General features: G+C 30.6%; 2 protein-coding genes across 3 annotated transcripts; one reads left to right on the forward strand and one right to left on the reverse strand.

Annotated features, from left to right (window-relative positions):
* The first annotated feature begins 9,657 nt into the window (after positions 1-9,657).
* Positions 9,658-15,738, forward strand: LOC107002616 (serine/threonine-protein kinase KIPK1). Of its 2 annotated transcripts, none has more exons than XM_015200703.2 (3): positions 9,658-9,793; positions 11,202-13,565; positions 14,688-15,738. In XM_015200703.2, exons 2-3 carry the CDS (start codon positions 11,383-11,385, stop codon positions 15,520-15,522), a joined length of 3,018 nt encoding a protein of 1,005 aa, XP_015056189.1. In that variant the 5' UTR covers positions 9,658-9,793; positions 11,202-11,382; the 3' UTR covers positions 15,523-15,738. The 2 variants fall into 2 exon arrangements, with proteins under 2 accessions (XP_015056189.1, XP_027768221.1); XM_027912420.1 differs by lacking the exon at positions 9,658-9,793 and adding an exon at positions 10,263-10,617.
* Positions 15,739-18,517: 2,779 nt separating this feature from the next.
* On the reverse strand, positions 18,518-23,011 carry LOC107032325 (growth-regulating factor 3-like). Its single transcript, XM_015233920.2, has 4 exons — positions 22,582-23,011; positions 22,159-22,368; positions 20,784-21,108; positions 18,518-19,112 (listed from the first exon to the last, which is right to left on the reverse strand). Exons 1-4 carry the CDS (start codon positions 22,799-22,801, stop codon positions 18,701-18,703), a joined length of 1,167 nt encoding a protein of 388 aa, XP_015089406.1. The 5' UTR covers positions 22,802-23,011; the 3' UTR covers positions 18,518-18,700.
* Positions 23,012-23,981: the final 970 nt, after the last annotated feature.

A 23,981-nucleotide genomic window follows, 5' to 3' on the forward strand; every position in this document is an offset into this window, starting at 1 on the left:
TCATTTTAGAATTTCAAAATAGCATTTTTATTAATAAATTGTTTTGAAGACTAAGAATACTTTAATTATGACACATAAATAAAGTAAATATTTATTAAATACAAATTATATTTTAAGACACAAATAAAATAAAATAATTAAGCATTACTTTTACTTAATTAGTTTTATATAAAAAATGTAAATGAAAAACACCATAATTATTTTGAGAAGTGTAGAAGTATTTTTAAAAAAAAACCATAAATATTTAGAAGTGTATTCAAAAGTTAAAATCAAAGTGGGGCATTTAGTTACTGTTCTTGAAATAGTTATATTCTTTTATAATGTGAAGGGACAAAATAGATTTTAGAATTTTAAGCATTTTGAATGAGAAAGTAGATATTATGCTAGAATAAAGTGAAAAAAATAATTATTTAAAAACAATTTAATAATTTTAAGGTTGAATGGCACTCATGTTGGTCAATCAATTATTGAAAATTTATATTTTAGTCCTTCTGAAATCTAACTAAGTAAATTTAATTTAACTAGATAAATTTGAGTTTCAATGTAATATACATTTTTTGTATTCTTTTGAATATTTATAAAATTTACCTTGATATCCATAATTTCACCTGAATTATTTATGTGTTATGTTAAACTTAATTATTACTTTGTATTCAACAATAATATAATCTTAAAAATAGATTAAATATAACATAAAGGAAGCCAAAATTACAGTTAATTAATTAAAGATTAAATATATTTAATCAAATACCATAATTACTATTTGAGGGACTAGAAATGCTATTAAGTATTACCCCTAATTTTAATTATTGATCTAAGAGAAGAACCACAAACAAGAATTGTAATACAAGTAATCATCTGATTTAAACTTTAAACAGCATATTGTTAAAATTATAATAATCCATTTTCATAGAATATATATTTATGGGAAAATCAAACTTACCAAATAAGCATATCAAAATTCAAAACCAATTTCTAACTACTTTCCATGGCCCACAATTTTTTTTATGTCATAAGTACTAATTAAGTTTATTCTGTTTTCTCAATTTTAGATCGAGATATATCACAAAAATTCTTAATATATAATCGTTAATTTCATTTGAGATCTTAATAATTCAACTGGTTAACTATCTGAATTTCATCTTTATTAACAAGAGTTCGAATTCCCTTTCCCTATCCTAATTTTTTAAAATTTCATATTAATCTGCTAATCATTACACTATCCAAGTTTATATATAATAAAATAAACTATACAAGAATCAATTACTACAACCATTATTTTAAAAAGGGAATATCTCTAGTCTTTAATTAGTTAGATCTTTCATTTGATTATATTGAGATTTTTTAACTCAAAGTATCTAACCTAGAGAATTAAAATATTATTATTATTTACAAATCATTTCCTTCTCCTCTAATTAGCTGTCGATTAGTTATTTTAATTGTAAAATAAATTATTTTGGTATGTTAATAAGTATTTTTTTTGAATTTTATATTTCTTGAAGGGGGACCAACAACAATATTATTAAATATAGGGGAACAAACAAACTATCCCTTTCTTAGCAAAATTAACACGAAAGTGATAGTTGTTCTACTTTTTTCTTTTTGACAATTGATACATTTAGGACCACAAACTATGACTTTTTCCATTTTTCACCCCAAATATTTGGTCAACTTGCAACAACCTTTGTAATAAATTAAAATGCTTTAGTCGTTTCGATTTGTTTGATTTGATATGGAGTTTAAGAAAATAAATTTCTATCTCTTTTTGGACCTTAGGGTGTTTTTCTTGAGCTGATTCTGCTAGAGCAGAATCACGTGTGTACTTTGTGTATGGTATTAAGACTTTTGACTCTTGTGCTCTTAAATTAAAAATATGTTTAGTGTATTAAAATTTCCGTTACTCTTGTGCTTTATTATACATATCATGTAGAAAGTTGAAATTTAAAAAAAATATTCTTTTGAAATATACTAAAAAGAATAGTTCAAACAAACTGAAGCGGAGAGAGTAATTAAATTTTTGTTAAAAAAATGTTTTTTCCATCTTTGCTATATCATGTTCAAGATATTACTCTTTTTTTTTTTTTTTTGCTTGGCCATTTATTAAATTAATTTTTAATAAAAATGACTTACTTTTTTTTGTTTTTTTAAAAAAATATAATATTCGATTTGAAGTCTGAGCTATCAATTCGTGACAAGAAGTCATATTTTGCAAGGTAAAGCCATCCATACTATAAAAAATAAAAAATAAATTTTAAGTTCAAAAATTTTGAGCCATCTATCGTAAATTTTAATGGTAAAATTCAAAATTACTCCACCTACCTATATAATATCAAATTGTTAACAACCAAGCTAGTGGGTGAATCTTATATTTTTTATGGATCATAGCACCATAAATTCAACATAAATATATATTCTTTGAGTCCACAATTGTTTAGTAGGTATACTAAAAATAAATGTCTGAGATTAATTGTCAATTTAAATAATTAAGAAATAATTAGTTATTGTTTTCTAAATTTACCCTTAATAATAATGCTGTTCAATTGAAAAGTTAGATAGACTTTTGATATTCTTGATAGAATTATATTAGTCAAATTACATGTTATATTAAATTTTTTTTTAAAAATATATATGATCTTAACGTAATAAACAATTATGGACGAATAACGAAATCCGCAAAGCTTTTGTAATTTTGAATTTTGAAACTATCTACATTTGACCTTAATCTTTAAATCCATTAAAATTTGAGCCACCACGCGGCGGACTTCTCTTGGGATCACAAATTTAGGAGGAAAAATATTACTTGAAAAATGCGATAAAAAATGATTATAATAATGATAAAAGGTAATTTAGTAACTAATCGTAAGATATCAATTGATTTTATAAAGTGGTAAAGTATTGTTCGACATTTCAAAAATAATATAGTGTACAATTATTATTGGACAAAGAAAGATTTTCTTTTTAACATATAATTTTATTGTCGTTCGTTTTTCTTTTTTTGGCCATTAAATATCAATAAGAAATAATTTTTCTGTTTTTTCAAGATGAAAATATAATCTGCGACTTTACTATATACTTTACTTTCAGACTCTACGAATAAAATTACACTATATTTGTTGTTGTTGTTTCTTTTCTTTTAGGGGTTTCAACTCTTCTCTTCTTTTTATTTTTTTCATATTTGTTTACTCATTCTAATTCTTTTTCTTGTAATAACCTTAAAATGAAAAAAATGGTATAGGGGATAGCTTTATGGTTAATTAATTGGTTTTTTAGCTTTATTTTTTCAACTTTTTAGAGTTTGTCCTTATTGTTGAAACTAGCGGCTCAAAAAGTCCTATTTTTTATTTTTTTTATAAAAAGGTATATAATCCCTTTGACTCAGAGAAATTTACTCCTATCTTTTTGTTTTGATGAAAGCTGTTATTTTTGTCACAAGGAATTAACCTTTACTGGTTACAAATAGTAGTATTTTCACATAATTTTGCTTTATTATTTGGTTAAAATTTAATATTTATGACAAATTTTTTAATATAAATATATAATCTAAATTAAATATGTTGCACTTGTCTGAATTCATACCTAATATCGTAATTCATCTCGTATTGATAATATAAGGATTTTTTTTATTATACTTACACTATAATATAACTTGATATAACATGTCGTTTACTTTATTTTTCACGTGATAAAAAAAGTGCTTGTTAATATTGCAGGTTATTGGCCTGATGTGATATATACAAACATAAAAGAAAAATTTTACATTATTAATTCACAAAATTCAAACTCATGTAACAATAATCATAAAATAAATATGTCATAGTTGATAAATTCATTCTTTTAGCACCGTATCAAAAATAATTTTTAACAGTAATTAGTTTTATCTTTTCTTTAGAAGTTTGGCTCATTCATATCTTTATCGATACATTTCTGGCTAGAAATTATCCTTGGTCACTAATGTAACAACATAGACATAATTTTAAGTGGAGTGAAGACTATAAATGTTACCCTATTTTTTTCTATTTATTTTATCCATGCCTATACATGTTCATAGATCTCTTAAATAAGAATATTATTAACTTACTAGTTGACAAAATGAATAATATTTATTTTTTTTTAAAAAAAAGGGGGGATTGCAGAATTATGGCACATCGATATCATATTGTATATTTTTTTGTTTGAATATTTATTAATTCTTTTGGATTTTTGAGAGTTCATGGAAATACACATCTAAAGGTCACTTTCAATACCAACTAAAATTATCGTGGAATAGTAAATATGTTTTATTCTTAATTAAGAAGTTTTAAGTTTGAGCCCTCTTAGGTATGAAGACGTCTTATTAGTGATTGTTTTATCTCAATATGAAATTTTTTAATAAAAATTTAGATTTAATTAGACTCTAATATAAATATCGAATAAGAGACAAACAAAAAAAAGTCACTTTCGATGCCTAATAATAGTCCAAAAATAAATTGTATCTGAAATCTGACAGACACCTCAGCTGCTACTTCCCACATGGTCCCTTTCATATTTATTTATGTCAAATTAAACTCATTAAAATTATTAAAATTACGTGTATGGGATTTTTTTCTATAAATTTTTATATTGTGATACTCCTGGACAATGAGGTACCAACAAAAAAAACCGTAAAATGAATCATTAAATTTAGCTAGCTTGTGGTAAAAACACTATCAGAAACAACCTTTATATCGTATAAAAATAAAAATAAAACATGTAAATATTTTATATTTTTACAATTTTATTATAAAATTACACGAGATATGTTATTATTATTATTATTCTTGCCCGTCAGAATACAAAAATCAACATATATGATTTTCTACGTAAATTCATATAAAGCTTATATATTTATCAGTTATATGGGTATATTTAGATAAACAAATTAATTTATGACTTATGCAAATAATATGAAAACACTTAAAACACCTAAAATAAGTCGACTCAACCAGACTCTTTATAAAGAATAAATACTCTAAATCATATTTTTTTTCTTTCTTAAAGTTAGATATTTTTTTTTTCCCAATGTCTGAAATATTTATGAAATTGGAAAATAACACTGCGCCAGTAAATTGAAAGTCGTAGGGTATGTATATAAATATACATGTCCTTCTCAAGAGAATCAGAGAGGTCCCTAGAAACTGTTCTCTATTCGGAGACAGAGACGAAACTAGAATTTGAAATTTATGTGTTTAAATTTTGAATCTTTTAAAATTATTGATTCGTAGACGAATGATTCATATAATTTGATTTGAAAACTCAATTATTTTGTATGGAATTGTGCGGAAAGAAAGAATGCTACATCAAAAGGCAAATAAAATTCAAAATTCAATATTATAATTTGTGATATTACTACTTTAATAGTAATTTTGCAAATTATAGGAGTACAAATTTGGAAAATTTTATGACCTAAAATAATACAGTTTCAATTTGTTGCATTTAATTACATAAAAAAAGATATACGTAAAATAAAAAAATAAAATAATTGTACAATATAAATGGTGTAACGGAATGTTTTTTCCTCTTTTCAGACCCATTTTGCCGACATTAATCCTTCATAATGGACTAAAAGTTTTTAATTTCACAAATATACCAAAGTTATATATTTATCAAATAATTGTCTATTGAATGACATTTATATATCACATCAAAATTGAGTTGGTTGATAAATATCTCTTCCTTAAGATATCAGTTCGAACCTTATAAATAAAATACGTCTTTGATAGGAAGTATTTTATATTGAAACTGAGATTTTTAGGGTTTTTTTGACCGTAGATTTTTTAAGTTATAATATATGGAGAAAATTTGTTGAATAGTGTATGTTTATATAATTTGTCATTATTTGGTAAATACTTTTAACAAATATTTCACATTTTAAAATATTAATTTTTTTCTAGTATTTGAGTCAAATTTCATTATTTGAGATTTTTTTAAAATTGAAATTTTACTCCAAACTTTTATCTTTTACAAAAACACCTTATATAATAATTGTTTGAGTTGTATTACATATATCTTTTACGTGAACAACAAAGTAGTGATGAAATATTTAATGAATATGAAAGTGATAATATGATTGTTGATGAAAACGATGAACAAAGTCAGGATAACAAAGGCATGTATTTTGTCTATTTAACGATGAACGGAATGATGTTTGTTGCACTCACTCCAAACTACCACATTGCTCCAGTGTCATGGACACTACTAGTTATTTGTTGTAACGAAGACCCAATTGACTTGTAATACAAACTTATGGATAGTTTTGATAGTTTTTAAAACTTATGAGTATAAATTATATTTTTCTAAACAAGTGAAATATGTTTTCCGCATACTATGGCCAAATATATGTTGAAATTTCACCCAAATTTTTTATCTAAATAATATTTGCCAAAATATTTGAAAATCTATGATCAAATACTAACTTAGGTTTAAATCCTAAAGTTGGAACCAAAAATAAGTATTTAATTAAATTTTTCAAAATTTATTTATTTTTAAAAAATATTTAAAAAAAAGAAGAAAAAGAGGGATAAATATTTTTGTTACTATTTAAAACTCACTATTTGTTTGTTTAAAGTTCAATCGAATACCTCAACTTTTTAACAAGTATATATATTTCAAAAATTTGATCAGATATACTATAATATTATCGATTTGATAAGTATTTCTTCAAATAATCATATTTAGCTGTCATTATAATTTATAAGTGCATTTGTCTGTCTATTTTTTGATATTTTTAATGGCCTATGTAATCATGTATGCATAATTCCATACACAACTAAAACAAATTAAAATGTCGAAAAGAGTTTGTTCTTTGAGCTTTCATTTTTAAATTGTTGTCTTCTTTTTTTTCTATTGAATTATTGTAATTATAAGGTTTTGGTCATTTTTCATGTCTCAAAAAACGATAGATAAATGTCAAAGAAGGCCTAATATGAAATTAAACTCAGGTCAAAGTGATTGTGACTTGTTAAAATATTTTATTTTATTTATTCATTTATAAAATGTAGAGATTCGAGTAAAAGAAAAAAGAGAAAAAAACCATGATATCGTAAGTCATTTAATCGTTAATATTCTATATTTTTCTAAGAATTCAATTATATATCGTAAAATTTCACTTTCCCAAGAATTGCAACAATTTACAATTTCTTTCCGAGAATTGCAACAACTTACACCATGCATATTGTTACTTATGCGATGATGTATGTCGTTTTCGTAAAATATTACACTTTATATCTTTATTTATTATTGAATCATGCGAACCAGAATTAATCGAATAACATGGTCGATTAGTATTCAAATGATTATGTTGCTCCTGATAGAAGATATTGCCATGCTATTGCTCCAACCTATCAACTCTTAGAATTAATTTTTTCAGAGCTAGCTTAAGCACCTAATCTTTTTAATTAACTTAATTAATCAAAAGCATTCATCATCATTATTCTTATTATTTTAGGTGACTATCAATTGAATTTGCACTCTTCCTTTTTATACATTCTACGTGATTATTACTCAATCTACTTCTTTTTAGTAAAAAAACTAGTATTTCAACAAGAAACTAATCTTAATCGAATTAATCCTCCAAAATAATATATTACTAAGATATGTTGTTACTATTAACAACAAAATATTTGATATTATTTCACATGCGAGTTCTAAGAAAAATAAGACATATACGTAAATTTTGCCCTTGTCTTTACGTGATAGACCTCGGATCAAGTTATGAAATGTTATCAAAGAATGATTGGGAGAAAAATATAACAATCAAACAAGATACAAAGGAAATGAAATAACAGATAGTAATATACGTAAAAAGATAAAGAAAATACGCAATTACTAAACAATGCTACCAATAGTCAGAAGGAGGAGGCTACCTCCTTACCTTTCCAACCTACGGTGCTACAACGATCGACTACCTGCTAACCTCTTAATTATTCTAATCTTCGACCTCCCTTATCTTCGTCTCAACCATACGTTTTCATTTTCTAAATTTTTTAACAGTAATAGAGTGGAATTTAATTTAACAATATCAATTCCCTAAAAAAAAACATATATAATAAAAAGTCTTAAACTCTTGTACATTTTCATAATTAAATTGTTTACTAGCTCCATTTATTCTCTATTATTGAGCTTATACTTTTTCTATTTTTTTTAATGTTTTTTTTTATTATTCTCAAATTCAGGGAAGAAAAAAAAAATCAAAGATGTGAAGGGTAGTCTCAATCTACAGTATAATTGTAATATTTTGAAATGCTCAATAATTGCTTTTTCTCAGTCCAATAATTGTTAGGTCTCTGAGTAAAAGTATTGTCTATTCTGCACTTATTTAAGTGAAAGTATCATATTTCCAATCAAAAGTAAAGTTGATTAATTCTTTGAATTAAAAAACTAAAAATATTGTTACTTATGAAAAGAAGTAATTGTCAGGCAAGAAACTAATAAATTTTTTTAGTAAATTTTAATATATATTTTGGTGGTTTCTTTAATAACTTTTAAATTTACAAATTTGAACAAAAGAGTTAATTAATTCATCAAAATATCCCTCGAGTCTTATCAATTTAAACATAATTAAGTAAGATACTTGAATAAAATAGTTACTAAATAAAATAATCACACTCTTTCTAAAAGTAGATTAAACTCAAAACATGAACCTAATATACATTATTAAACCTATAAAAATTAAACATTAAAAAATATGAAACTTTTTACCTCATAAAAATTCCTTTTTTTTAAACGGGTAATCTCAAATTAAATAGTGTTCTTCAAATATAAAACGTCATAAAACAAAGTCAAATTTAACGATGATATGAAATCAAGAAAATAAAATCATATGAAACTTCTTAATAGATAATGATTGAGAAAAGACTTAACTTTAAGTTAACAAAATAAACATAAAAAAGTACACTGAACTTAATATAAATAATTAACTTTAAAAAATTAAAGAAAGCAAATGAAGAATCCAAAGTTAAGTAAGATTTGTAGTTATTAATTTTTTTAGGCAAAGTGTTACAGGTTAAGCACGTTGTAAAGACGTGCATTGTCCCCAGCCCAACATTGCATGAGAAAAAAATATCAATTTTATAAAATTAAATATTTTAAAAAAATGTTTAATCATTTAAGGAAAAAATGATGTGACACAATAAATTTAGTCCCTTAATTGGATACACTTATGACTCACGCAAATATAATTAGTTAGAGATATTATATACTTATTAAACGCATAAATAGTGTATTTTACTAGCATATATAATTTATTTAGCTATAATATACCTATGAATATAATGTATAAAATTTTTAATCATTCATAATTTTTTTTTGATATGTAAATCAGGAAAAAATTTAGGATTTTATAAAAAAAGTTATATTATATATATTTTTAGTAGCATAATCCTTCCAAAATTATATATTTGCTATCTTAATTTACCTTGACTATCTTAACTTTTCTAAATTTGTTTTTATAACATTAGTAGTAGTATTTATACTACTTTCATAATTTTTATACTGTGTTTTATTTTTCTTGCTATAAAATTATATTTTGAAAAATCACTTTATTAGGAATTCTAAATTAGAAAAATATATTAGTGTGGGACCCATTTTACTCCTATGGAGTGGCAGCCCACATGTCCTCTATACAATCCAAGAAAGGACCATTGATGTTACAAAAAATGTACAGAGAAATGAGAAAAAAAAATGAAAACTCTCTCTTTCTCTCTCAAGTATTTGTTCAGAGTATAGTTTGTGAAAATACAGAGCTTTAGATCTCTGTCTACATCATATTTTTTTGAAGGTAAATATGCTTTCTTTTATACATTTTCTTGATTTGCTGTTGTGTTTTGCTCATTATTGATGGTCACTATGTGTTGAATCTTAATGGGGTTTTTCTTAACTTCATTGCAATGACTTTTATGTTGCTCAATCTCTTATTCTTGTTGTTTATATTTTAATGAGTTTTTTTTTTGTGTGTTTATACTAAAAATTGCATTTTTTAGGAAGTTGGGAGAAATAATGGAGGAATTTGGAAAATACCACTTCAAATCTCTTGTTTTTGCTTTAAAGTTGTAATCTTTGTTATTTTTGAGTAATGGGGTTGTTTTAGTTGAAATGGAGAAATTTGAAAAATCTCACTTCAAATCTCTTGTTTTTGCTTTAAAGTTCTAATCTTTGTTATTTTTGAGTAATGGGGTTGTTTTTATTGAAATGGAGAAATTTGAAATATCTCACTTCAAATCTCTTGTTTTTCCTTTAAAGTTGTAATCTTTGATGTTTATGAGTGATGGGGTTGTTTTAATTGAAATGGATCTATGTTTAAACTTAGTGTATCTCCATAGTTGTGTTATGCTTAAGGTATGAAGTTCAAGAAGTTGATGCTTGGTCACAAAATGGGTGGATTTATATACCTCATTTAGGGTTGTGTTATATTAATAGGATACTTCTATAGGAAATCAAGCAATATATACGACAACAACATACTCACTGAAATTTCACAAAGTGAGGTTTGGGGAGGTGTAGAGTGTAAGCAGACCTTACTCCTACCTCGTGGAGGCAAAGTTGTTTCCAAAAACCTCTCGACTCAAGTGAAGCAAATCAACGTAGTAATGGAAAGGAAAAATGGTAGTAAAGAAAGCATGACAACTAAATAAGTAATATATGTACTTTACAATATCCATTACATTGTTTAAAGAGATATCATGGCATCAAAAAATTTACTTTTATTGTTCATACAATGTTGGATCTCAAACTATTGTGAATGCTTTACTGAGGTCACTACATTATGCTCCTTTACAAAATTTATTGGAAAATTTCACCTAACTTGCATTCTCTTGTTCATGAATTTTTTTTTATATCTGTGGGGTCCGGCTAGCTTGCGTGCACCTAGACTAATTCCACCAGATATTTGTCACCTCATACCCCAACATGTGCTAGGTAACTCTATCTACCAAGGCTATGACAAATGGGAAGAAATCATCTAGTGCTTTTTTCTTACTGAGATTGAAACCTGAGGCCTTGTGGTTCTGTGTCATGAAATGCTTGTTCTTTCATCTCTTTATTGTTGTGTTTTTGGTAGTCAAAGAGGTAGTATTTGCCTCTTCTATATATTTATTTATTGTGGTTTAGGATATGTGTGAGTCTGATTATTAGGAAGATAACAGGTGTTGCTTGGTTTTCTGATATGGAATTCTAATTAATCATTTCAGGGGCAAGTATGGATTTCAAAATGACTGAATCAGACCGGACTCGATAGAGCTCAGAAATTTTTGGTTCAGTGTGATGTATGCTCTTTCAGGCATGGTCAGCAAGGTGTTTGGCTTTTATGAGTCAGCCATTTACCTTTGAAGTGCTTGCTGATTAGTCTACTTACTGCCAAGGCCCGTTGTGATGGGTTCATTTCGTGCTAATTGTGAAATTGTTGAGTCGAAGGATGAGGCTGAATTGTTCCAGCATTCGAGAAGGTTTAATCAAGTACTCGAACCGGACAGAAAGCAGCAGAAGCCTCCTTTGGCTAGAAAAGGAGCCGGTAAATACATAGGAGATGACATCAATCAGCTTTTCGAATCAATCAATGTAAGAACATCAAAGAGTCTGGATTTGACAGATCATGTAAGAAGAGATGCCTCAAAAAGGCCAATGAGGGGTGGTGGATCAAACTCTCCAGTAACAGGGTTTTCTGATCCAGTTTCTCTAAAGCAGGCATTTCGGGGTCTATGCATATCTCAGGCAGCTGAAATGGCTGCAATGAGGCGATTATCAAAGCCACCTGGCTCTCCTAGTGGTTTAGAACCTGGAAGAATTACATGTTCCTCCCGATTTGCAGGTCCTAGTGAATCTGGTTTTCTTCGATCAGAAAGACTATTACAAGATGAAAGCATTTCAGGAGGTCTCCACAAGCTGTCCCATAACCCCCATGAACGGTATGTTAAGTCAGCAAACCATAGTCCCCGTTCTTCTCCACGATTTGCCATTAAGCCATTCAACATGAGTCAAAATGGGAGAGTAGTGCCAGCAGAGAGCATGTCCAGCTCTGTGCCTCAGCACATCCAAGAATCCAGGTTAAAGTCACCAGGTCAAAGTGCGTTTTCGTCTCCACGATATGCTAGTAAACCGAGTATTAAGAGTACGGAGTCCATATCCAGGCAATCTGAGAGAATATTGTCTGCAGAAAATGTACTGGGCTCCCGTAAAAAGGATTTTCTACAGCCTCCAGAAGCCAACATGAGATCATCCAACCAAACTGCTCTCTCTTCACCTCGAATTGGTGATAAACCAGTAACTAAGCAAGCAGAATCAGTTGTAGCGCAAAATGAGAGGACAGGAGGCGCCGAAAGCATTTCTGGTTTTTTCAACATGATACCTGATTACCCAGAGCCCATGAAGTCCCCACACCAAGGTGCCATTTCGTCTCCTAGGTTGGTAGCTGCACAGGCTCTACAGTTGACAACTTCAAGCCTCCAGGAAACTAAGAATGCACAAGCATCAAACTATCATGAGATCAAAGCACTAGGAACAGCATCAACTAAGGAAAAAACCCAAACTGCAGTTCCTTCCTCATCTTCATGTGAGTCTAATAATGTCGTATTGGTGTCTGGACCAAAAAGATCGCCAGATAATCAGAAGAGAAATGTGGTTACATCATTTAGAGTAGCAAACAAAGCAGCTCTAAAGCTGAGACGTAAAGGCAGGTCGCAGACAGTGCCTTCGTCAAATGTAGTAAAAGGCAACAAGGAGTCCAAATCGAGAAGAAGCACCAGTCGTTCCATTAAGCCTCCAGTCAAAAACAAATCTCTTGTCAAGAAGAAATTGAAAGAGGAGGTGGCACTAGCAGCTAGCACTTTTAATCTATGCTATGAAATAAATGATCCAACAGAATCTCCTAGTCAACTTATCTGCCAGAGATGTCAGTGCACTCTCGAGGGTGCAGGGAAGGAATCTAGTGAGGAACCTGCTAAGCAAATCTCTGGATGTATGACCGTTGGAGCTAGTGAAAATAGCACTAGCTGTGCTGCTAATGGTTATAACAATAGCGGTCCCCCTGTCTTGAAATTCAACAAGACATCAAAATCTAGGGAGCAAGGCGAATTTTCTCAGAGCTCAAAGAGTAGTATTGGCGATTATAGTACTAGCACAACCATCAGTGAAGAGAGCAACCTAAGCGGCTCTTTTTCGGGGAACAGACCACACATGTCCAAAGATGGCAGGTGGGAGGCTATCAATCAGGTGAGAAAACACTATGGATTCTTAGGATTAAGTCACTTCAATTTGTTGAAGAAGCTTGGTTGCGGAGACATTGGCACGGTGTATCTTGCTGAGCTGCTAGAAACCAATTGCTTGTTTGCAATAAAAGTTATGGATAATGAATATCTGGCAAGAAGGAAAAAGTTGCCGAGGGCCCAAACTGAAAGAGAGATTCTCCGGATCCTGGATCATCCTTTTCTGCCAACACTCTATGCACAGTTCACTTCAGATAATTTATCATGTTTAGTTATGGAGTTCTGTTCAGGTGGTGATTTACATGTCCTCCGTCAGAAGCAGCCAGGTCGATATTTTTCCGAGCCGGCAGCAAGGTATGATGTTCTCCAATGCAGTAGATCTTACTGAACAACAATAATGTTGTCAGATGATGTTTCCTAGGAAATACTTGTAAATAATGAAACTTCCTTTGAAAATGATATAAGTTCACCATACGCATAAAAAAGACGATCTTTCTTTGACCTGTAAATAAATGTGAAATTTTTTGGCTCAGTTTATTATATAACTTAACTTAGATTTTCTCACTTTACTGACTTGAACAAGTAATGACTAGGTAATGCATGATCGTAGGAGTCTGTGTTCTAACTTATCTATATATTATAGCTACGCGATAAGACAAATTCTTCTAATATGCATGCATTTTCTGATTAGGTGTATCCTCTTTTGTCACCAATCAAACCCCTCTTTCCAAAGAAAAATGTAAATCGATAAAAATGCACTTGTGTCGAAACTGTTGCTTTTAAGTTTTAAAGGCTAAGTGGAACTTATTTGATTGGGCTGGTGTTTAAAATTTTGGCTTGCTTTGGTAGCTGTGTTTTTAAACACTAAGAAAAGTTGAACTAGTTATGTCACCTTCAGCATAAAATATTTCTTCCATTATAACAAGACAACTAGCTTAGTGTATAATTTTTGTTCTTCTCCCCAAGATTTTTCTCACTAGTTAGCTATATTAGACATGTTTTACTGTCTTGAGGTTCTCTATTATCTTCTCCGTTTAACATATGATACTCGTTTAATGCCATGTAAATATATCCGCTGACCTGTTGGTATATTAATATCATGAAAGACCTTACTGTAGATGGCTCCCTCTCTCCACTTCCTTGCAATTTAGCATCATGACCTAGTGGGTGTGCTTCTCCTAACTTCGCTGAATGTTGTACGCCATAGTTTAGCCGAGTTTTTATGGACGGTAGTAACTGTGTTTAGCGTCGTGAATATGTATCTATTATATTTAATCATAGATGATTAAGCACTATCTAACCAGGCTGAGAATGTAGAAATCAAAATCAGCCATGTTTTAATGGAAGCTAGCAAGTGTGTTTTGTATCCACAATATTCAAATTTAGATGTATTATACATCATGTTATTAATCTTTTAGCTTCCACATCCGTTATTCGGTAGTTGGTGCAACCTCTCTTAACTCGTTGTAATTGCAGGTTTTATGTTGCGGAGGTCCTCCTTGCTCTGGAGTATTTGCATATGCTAGGAGTTGTATACCGTGATTTGAAACCAGAAAACATTCTGGTTCGGGAAGATGGTCACATCATGCTTACTGATTTTGACCTCTCACTCAGATGTTCTGTTAATCCCACTCTTCTACAGTCATCCTCATTGGGAGTAGAAGCCCCGCGGATCTCTGGTCCATGCGCAGGATCCAACTGCATTGATCCATTTTGTGCTGGACCATCATGTCAAGTTTCTTGCTTTAGCCCCAGAGTTTTACCTGGCACTGCTAGAGCAAGAAAGCTAAAAGCTGAAGCTGCTGCATCTCTTAACAGATCATTGCCTCAGCTTGTGGTAGAGCCAACGGAAGCTCGGTCCAACTCGTTTGTAGGTACACATGAATACTTGGCTCCTGAGATCATCAAAGGTGAGGGCCATGGGAGTGCTGTTGACTGGTGGACACTAGGCGTTTTCCTTTACGAGCTTCTATATGGTAAGACACCCTTTAAAGGTGCTGGAAATGAAGAAACTTTGGCCAACGTCGTCCTGCAGAACCTCAGATTTCCCGACAGCCAGATTGTTAGTTTTCAAGCAAGGGATCTCATCAGAGGGCTGTTAGTAAAGGAGCCCGAGAATCGATTGGGAACAGAAACAGGTGCTGCTGAGATTAAGAGACACCCTTTCTTTGATGGCCTGAACTGGGCGTTGATACGCTGCGCCGTTCCACCTCAAGTACCTGGAGTAACAAAAGTAGCACTTGAGGAAAAGAGCAAAAAGTTTTTGGAGTGTGGTTCAACAGGAGAGCATCTGGAATTTGAGCTATTCTAGCAAAACTTGTTGATACTCATGTCTAAATTATTCATGAAAAGCAAGGCCAAAAAATTTTGCTCAGTGAAAAGCTGTAGTTATACTTTGATTATGCCATATTATATTTGGATTTTGCTTAGCTGATGTATTGGGAAAAAAATTGAAGAGCCACAACTTAGGAGGCTGAGCAATAAATGCATTTAAGTCCTGCTATGAAATGGTAGTTGATTGTTTTGACTGGCAGATATACAGATTAGCTATGTTGTTCAAAATTCTTCAAAAAAAATGTCTAACAGATGCATGCCGGATTTTTCAAAAGTAGTGTATATGCATTTAGTCCTAGTTGTTTTGACCGGCAGATATACATATTAGCTATGTTGCTAAAGCTCTTCAGAAATAATGTCTAACGTGTGCGTGTCAGATTCTTCGAAAGTAGTATATTTTTTGAAGAATTCAACAAGGGTGCGCTATTGAAAATCAAAAGTTCGCGTAATTTAGCATATTAGTGAAGCTACACAAGTTGTTTAAGAAATGGGTGGTCTTTTTACTATGACTTGTGTAATTTTCACCTCTGGAGCTAGCTCTAAGATTAAGTAGGTTTAAGATGCATTAAATTTAGAGTAATAAATATGTAGAATGTTAGACGATTTTTTCATTGTTTCGTATGTGTTAGCCCATTAATATTTTGATGATATGAGTTTCGGACGATTTTATTGCAAAACCCCTTACGGAAGCGCCTTCTAGGAAGTTAGGTGAGCAATACTGTAGGGTTGTGCAACAGTTGATTCGATTTTATGTATTATTAGTTCAGTTTTTAAATATGATAAACCAATAAGATTTTTTATCGGTTTTGGTCCTTAACCGTTTGGTTTTTTATTTAATCAATAAAAAAATACTTATAAAATAAATATATGACTTCTCTAATAAATTTGAGGCGACAAGACAATCATTAACTTTACAAATTCTCATAAAATAGAAAGAATAATAACAAACATGAAAAGAACTATGCATGTGTAACACAAAGAGAAATTAAGAGAAATAGAGTTCTTACTTTAGATTTTGACGGTTTGTATAATATCAAAGTTGTGAACTCAAAGTTACGTGAAAGTATGAATTGAAGGCTTAATGACAAAGGCATGCTAGGATTTAATATTTAATATTTATGTATAGGTAAAAGTAGTAAATAAGTATACTCTTAATGAGTTAAATCAATACAAAACCAGTAACCCAGTAATTCTTTTTATAAAATTATTTAAACATATTAACCCAATAGTAATAAGCTAATAACACTTTTTTGATCGGCTTACCGATCAGTTTGATTTTTGCTCACCCATAAATACTTGAAGCCTCACCATTTTTGCACCTATTTTGGGCATATTTTAGGAGCCAATTTATAAGAAATAAGAGATTTTCTTAATTTTTCGTATGTGTCAGCCCATGATTATTTTGACAATACTCAGATGAATTTTTTGTAGAACCTTTATGGGACCACTGTAGGGAGTTCGGGGAGCAGCACGTTAAATCTCACATTTTTTACACAAATTTTGGGCATTTTGAAGTTTTTATTTATTAGGAATTAGGTGATAGTCTCTGTTTCTCGTGTGTTGGCCCATCAAAATATGACTTTCAGATGATTTTTTTTCAAAATCTTTATAGAACTCTCTGAATGAAGTTGGGGAAGCAGTACATGAAATCTCATTAATTTTGCATATATTTTGCACATTTAGGAGCCATTTTAAGAAAATCATGCATTTTTTTTAAGTTTTTTTATGTGTGTTAACCTAGAATATTTTGATAGCATGCTTCAAGAAAATTATATTTTACAAAACTTTTATAGAAAGGGAGTTGAGAGAGCAACACATAAAGGCACTCCATTTTTGCACATTTTTTTTGGCATTAAAGAGCTATTTTCCAAGAATTATGTAATTTTTCGAGTTTTTCTTATCTCTTAGCCGTGAATATTTTGGTGATATAACTTTTTGAGGATATTAATGCCAAATCTTAAAGAAACCCTCCATAGGGAGTTGGGTGAGCAGTACGTGAAGTTTCACCATTTTTGCACATAATTTGAGAATTAGGAGTATTTTACTAAAACAATGTGATTTTCTTAATTTTTTGTGTGTTAGCCCGTGAATATTTTGGTGATATAACTTCCGAAGACTTTTTTGCAAAACCTTTATGGAACTCTCTGTAGGGAGTTTCGGAAGAGGTACGTGAAGACTGACCATTTTTACACATATTAGGTGCATTTTGGAGCCATTTTACAGACTTAGGATCTTCTTAGTTATTCGTATGTATTAGCCCATTAGTATTTGATGATATGGCTATCCGGTGATTTTTTTGCAAACCCTTATGGAACTTCCCGTAGGAAGTTGGGGGAGCCATACGTGAAGCTTCACCATTTTTTGTGCACATATTTTAGTCATTACGAACAATTACAATAATTAAGAGATTTTTCAGTTTTTTGTGTGTGCTGACCTCTAAATATTTTGATAATATGGCTTTCGAAAAATTCTTGTTTGCAAATCTTTATGGAACCTTGTGTAAGGAGTTGGATGAGCCGTATGTGAAGCTCCATCATTTTTTTCACATGTTTTGGGCATTTAAAAGTCATGTGTGTTAGCCTATGCATATCTTGATGATATGATTTCCGATCAATTCTTTTACAAAACTTTTATGAAACCCTACGTAGAGAGTCGGGAAACAATACGTGAAACCTTACCACTTTTTACACATATTCTGGATACTTAGAAACTATTCTACAAAAATTTTACAATTTTCTCAATTTTTCATATATGTTAGCTCATTAATATATTTGTTATATGACTTTCAGACAATTTTTTTTAACAAAACCTTTACGAATCTCTTTATTAAGAAAATGAAGGTAAAAGTAGTAATTAATTTCATGATAGGTTGAAGTGGACCTAATTATTATAGCGCAAGTTACGTATTTGATCAATCGATAAAAATAACAGTTATATATTTGATCGATCGATAAAAATAACAGTAAAGTTCACCAAAATGCACAACTTTGGTATCAACTCAAACCAATAATAAACACACCACACATCCAATTCAAATTTGTACAGGTGACAGTTAGGTATATCAATACCACAAAAGAACAATGAACAACAACACAACCAAGTTAAAAAACAAACATTTTTTTCCATGAAAAATCAAACAAGAACACTTGCAAAAATCAAGTGCTAATATAGCTGGCCTCGGACGCGCTACCTCGTGCCAATTGATGCAACACGCTAGTAGGGGACGAGTTAGTTGTTGATGACCTTAAGGCCTCGGCAAGTGGACCACCCATCGAGGCCACTTGGTGGTGACTCGTCCCCCATGCAGACCGTTCAACATTACTAACTTGAGTACCTGAATCATAGTCATTCCCGGTTGATAGCTTCAACGAGAAGTCTGACGAGGGGTTACCCCCTACACCGGGCATCGAAATGGACAGGCTGGTTGCAGCATTGTCACCTTCTTGAAGTTGTTGTTGTCTAGGCCAATCGTCGAAGAAATGGCGTAGGATTTGGCCACTAGATGATTTACCATCACCAATAGATACATCTTTTTGAAGTACTTCTTGTGGTGGACCCTTAATTGGCCTACAAATCAACATCATGACAGCCCAAACCCAAATCAAGCAGGGGACAAATTGAAGAAAAAGCTGTACAAAACATATAGTACATACACAATACAACAAACCACATAATAAAATTTTAACTTCTTTTAAACATAATGTAAAATTTAGACGACATGATTTCCGTATTTACATTGTAATCCGTCTATCTCAATTTATGTGAAGGGATTCATAGTACATGTCAAAACACTTAATTATGATTACAAGTTTGGTTATAGTTTCTTCAATAGCTAACAACTCAAAATATCGAAAAATTACTTGAAAAGAAAAATTATAGTCAAAGAATAAACTACTCAACTCTCCAAATAGTAACAACACCTTCACATAACACGAAACGGAGGAGTACTTGTTATATTTAATATACACACCAATGATGCCTACAAATAACTATAACTAGGCGGTTGGCTACTTTCTATGTTTCTTGATCGGTATACATAGATTATACCTGTAATATACTTTTGTAAACGAGTATTTAGGTTAATACCCGTTCACGAAACTGTTAATATCTCAGAAAGTAGGATCCCTGCCAGAGCAAACCCCCCAAAAAAACAAAGATAGGGTTCCTAGAAAGTAAATGAAAGTGGGCCAAAAATATCTTCAATAGATTCTAAAGATCCAACAAAAAATTAATAAGTGGACCATGCTCAACTACAAGGCAAAAAGAGAAAAAAGAAAGATAATAAAAGGAATTTAAAGAAAATGGAACTCACTTTGGTCAAGGTTTTAATTTAAAAATTCCTCCCTATTGGGAGACAAGTATCATTTTAACAGTTATATATAAAGATGTCTCATTGTAGGAGGTAGTGGAAAAAAGAGAATATTTGTTGGTCCATTCAAGAAAAAAAAAAGTGAAAGTTCAATGCTTTAATGTATATAATTGAACTTCTTGTCAATCTCTTTTGCATAAAACAGTGAAAAAAAAGTTGTATCTGTACAAAGTAACACTTTTCTTTGAGGAAATGAGTTATAAATATTTATAATGAGAATAATGATTTCACTACAAAATATAGAGTGCATATTCACTAGATTGAATAAAGTGAGAACAGATAAAAAAAATTTAAAATAAAAAATTATTAAGGCATAAAATGCATTTATTATGAAACACTAGGGTAGGTAATCTGTTTTATTATCTAAGTTAATGGTTTTATTTTTTATGGAGGTAAGTAGTTATCTTTTGCTTTTGAATGGGCCGGCTTTCACTAACCTCGACTAATTTGATGCTACCTACTACCTCTCATTAGCATAAGCACAACTACGGGATATTACGAGATAAATAACACTATTCACTACGACTTAGACGTATGAAAGAAAAAAAAAACTAGTGCTTTTGCCTATATTTCTCAAACTCTTCGAAAATGATGACACACACGTATTGTATCCTCTAAAAAATTGCACTATTTTTAGAGTATTCAACATGCACCCGTCAACATTTTTAAAGAATCTGAGCAACACAAGTTTTTGATGCCCCAAGACCTCATCATTCTCAACTCACTCTATAGACCACTAGGCGACACTCTTGGGTGCGACGAAATAACTATCTTTTATTTCACATATTGCAGTTCTGTAAACTAGTTAAAAGCACAAAACATACAAGATCCAGCATTCGAAAATCTATTAAAAATAAAAATAGATATACCTTTGATTGGGATGAAAAGGCGCATTAGTGGAAGGTGAATGTCCCGAAAGAGAAAACTGAGGAGCACCAGCATGAGCATGTCCAGCCATTTTTCCGAAGGCTTGATGATGAGAAACAGTGTTGTTGTTTTTACTGCCATTGTTGGCAGGTGTGGGAATTTCCACAGGCTTTCTTGAACGGCTGCGGCCACGATGAACGTGGCGCTCGCAGTATTTCTGGCCAGCCACTACATCCCTTGAGCACCTCCATTTCTTGCCATCAGTCCTCCTACACCTTCCTGGTTCTGGATCCATGGCGGCTCTGCCCCAGTACCCTGACTGCATCACTTCAAAAACATACACATAACATGTTTAATCTTGAAGGTCAAGTAGAAATTACAAACAAAATGATTCCAACATATAGACTAACAATTTTTCTGCAGTTATACGATATCTTCAACTCATTGGGGCGACTATTCCAAGTTTGGGCTGTATAATCCTATGTTGCTCGGATTTTTTAAAATCCGACAAAAACAATGCATTTTTCGAGAGCCCAAGCAACATAATCACAATCCTTTGTGACATTTTAACATTATTATATTTAGGTAATAACAGTACATTTTTATCATCAAGTACAGAAGTTAAGCTCTCAATGAAAACATCATTTATAGTTCAACAATGCCATCTAACAGATTATCTTTCTTACAACAAAACATAGCCCGAAAAATGAAAGGGAAATTTAATTTTTATACAGTGGAAAGGTTGTTATTTTCTTACATAGTTGTGGAAAATTGAATTTGATCGTTTGCTCTAAGATCAAGAAAGGAACAAAAGAATCAACACATACAACAACCCATACCAAGTTTAATTCCACAAGTCGGGTTTTGAACGATAAGACCTACTTAGACCTTGTACAAAGAGATTATTTGTGATAGACCATCAGCTCAAACAGTAAAGTTATTAAAAAAAGAGTCAACACATACAACAACCCATACCTAGTTTAATTCCACAAGTCGGGTTTTGAACGATAAGACCTACTTAGACCTTGTACAAAGAAATTATTTGTGATAGACCGTCACTCAAACAGTAAAGTTATTAAAAAAAAAAGTCAAACACATGCAACAACAACACATATCCAATGTAATTCCACACGTCGAGCCTGGAAGGATAAGACATATCCACACCTAACAACCATGCCTTCTATACATACAGCAAAAAAAAAACAAGTTCAAACTTCACAATAGGGTAGAGAGGCTGTTTCCTATTAACCATTGGCTCAAAAAGTGAAGCTATTCAAAAAAGAGTCAACAACACACATACATACAAAACAAGATTCCAACTTTACACAACAAAAACTAAAAACTTGATTTAAAAAAAAAGAAAAGAAAATAACTTACAAGCTTGTTGATAATGAGGATACTGTTGATATGGATGAGCAAAGTAATATGAAGGAGGAGGAGGAGAAGAAGCAATAATACTTTTCTTAACAAGATGAAGTAGTTCAGAAGGAACAGGGGCACCAGCTACAAAATGCCTAAAAATCAAACTGTGTAGTTCAAGTTCTTGCCATTGAGCCAAGCTGAAGTAACCACCACCACTCCCAATCCCTAAAAAATCAAATAAAAATACAATCTTTATAACATGTACAACAACTCAAAATCAGCAACAACATTGTAAAGGGTGTCTAAAATCTAAAATCAAGAAAACCAACAAAATATAAAAATTGAATCTTTAACATGTACAACAACTCAAAATTTTAACTTCAAAGCAAGAAAAGCAACAACTCTGAAAAAGGGTGTCTAAATCTGTGTAAATCTTACTTGGAAATTTGGTGGTGACAGTGGTTGTTGAATCTGACATTAATTTGGTACAAGTTGTTGTTGATGTTGTTGGTTCAGATACAAACAATGGTAGAGCAGCAGCAGAAGCAGAATCAGAAGAAACAGAGTGGAAGTCAAGAAGAAGTCTTGGTAACTTTGTTGGTGATTCTTGATTTTCTGACTCATGTTGGTTACTCCATTGCTTCACATTGAAGTCCATGTTTCGATTGAGAATGATTTTGTTACTAACAACAAAATATTAATGTGAAGGCAATTTATTTCTGAAGAGAAAGTTAAGTCTTGGAGAAAAGTTTAATTTTTTTTTTTTTTTGCAGAGAGTTGAGTGGACCTTTTTTTATATGTATCTTTTTTGCAGTGTCGAGTGCGGTGAAACCTGCAAAGTTAAGTCATTTGTGTGTTTCTTATCATCCCTTTATTTTACCACCAACAATGTAATAACTTCAACCAGATGCAAACCGCGAACGGTGGTTTAATGATAAGTATTTCTTCATATTTAATTAGATATTTTTAAATAAGTATTTTTTCGTATTTAATCAAACGTTCTTAAGTTTGAGACATTTTCCTTTAAATATAAAATTAGTTTTGTTAGGGAGCATTTTCCTTTTTATATATGAGATTTTTAATATAAATTTGAGTTATAATATTAATATTAATCATCAAAGGAAAAGTTAAAAAATTCCTTTGAGTCCTTGTAAGGGTTTGGTCACAGATTTTCAAAAGTATTTTATTTCAAATTTATGAGGTTAAAATTGAAGAAATAATTGTGTTTGATTATACTTTTGTAAAAACATATTTGACATACCTTTTGTATTTAAAAAATAATGATTTATTTTTATTTTATCTTGTTAGAATAGATTAATTTTTTTATAATATTTAATTTTAGTTTTTCACGTGATATATTTAAGATTTCAGAAATCAAATCACATTTTGATATAACTTCAATATTGGACATTTTGGTACAAATCAAACTAGTTTAGTTTTTTAAACGGAGGAAGTAATCTAAAATTGATATTAAATGTAAAGAATCATTAGATAATCGAATAACTCACTAAGTTATTCATATATTAATTTTTGTATAACATGTACGATATATCTAATAGATACATTAAAAATAATATATTATTCACATACGATATTCAACTGTCAATTTAAAAATTAATATAACTAATATATGCATAACTCAAATGAGCGGAGATAAATAAATATTGTTAGTAAAGCCAATGAAGTGATCAGTGGGCAGGCAGTAAACACTTGAGAAAAAAAAAAGTAAAAAGAAGCTTTTAGGTAAGGTTAGTAAGCACTTGAGATTAAAAAAGAGAGTCAGAGACAAGACAGTTGAGACCAAAAAAATATAAAAATAAATTACTACTAAAACAATA

The sequence above is a fragment of the Solanum pennellii genome, chromosome 10 (genome assembly GCF_001406875.1).
Source record: "Solanum pennellii chromosome 10, SPENNV200".
In the NCBI taxonomy this organism is placed as follows: Eukaryota; Viridiplantae; Streptophyta; class Magnoliopsida; order Solanales; family Solanaceae; genus Solanum; species Solanum pennellii.

Coding starts and splice junctions, on each gene's coding strand:
- LOC107002616 (XM_015200703.2), top strand. CDS start 11,383: ATGGGTTCATTTCGTGCTAATTGTGAAATTGTTGAGTCGAAGGATGAG. Junction 13,566..14,687: donor TTTTCCGAGCCGGCAGCAAG/GTATGATGTTCT, acceptor TTGTAATTGCAG/GTTTTATGTTGCGGAGGTCC.
- LOC107032325 (XM_015233920.2), bottom strand. CDS start 22,801: ATGGACTTCAATGTGAAGCAATGGAGTAACCAACATGAGTCAGAAAAT. Junction 21,109..22,158: donor TCCTCATTATCAACAAGCTT/GTAAGTTATTTT, acceptor ATGTTTTTGAAG/TGATGCAGTCAGGGTACTGG. Junction 19,113..20,783: donor CCTTTTCATCCCAATCAAAG/GTATATCTATTT, acceptor GTTGATTTGTAG/GCCAATTAAGGGTCCACCAC.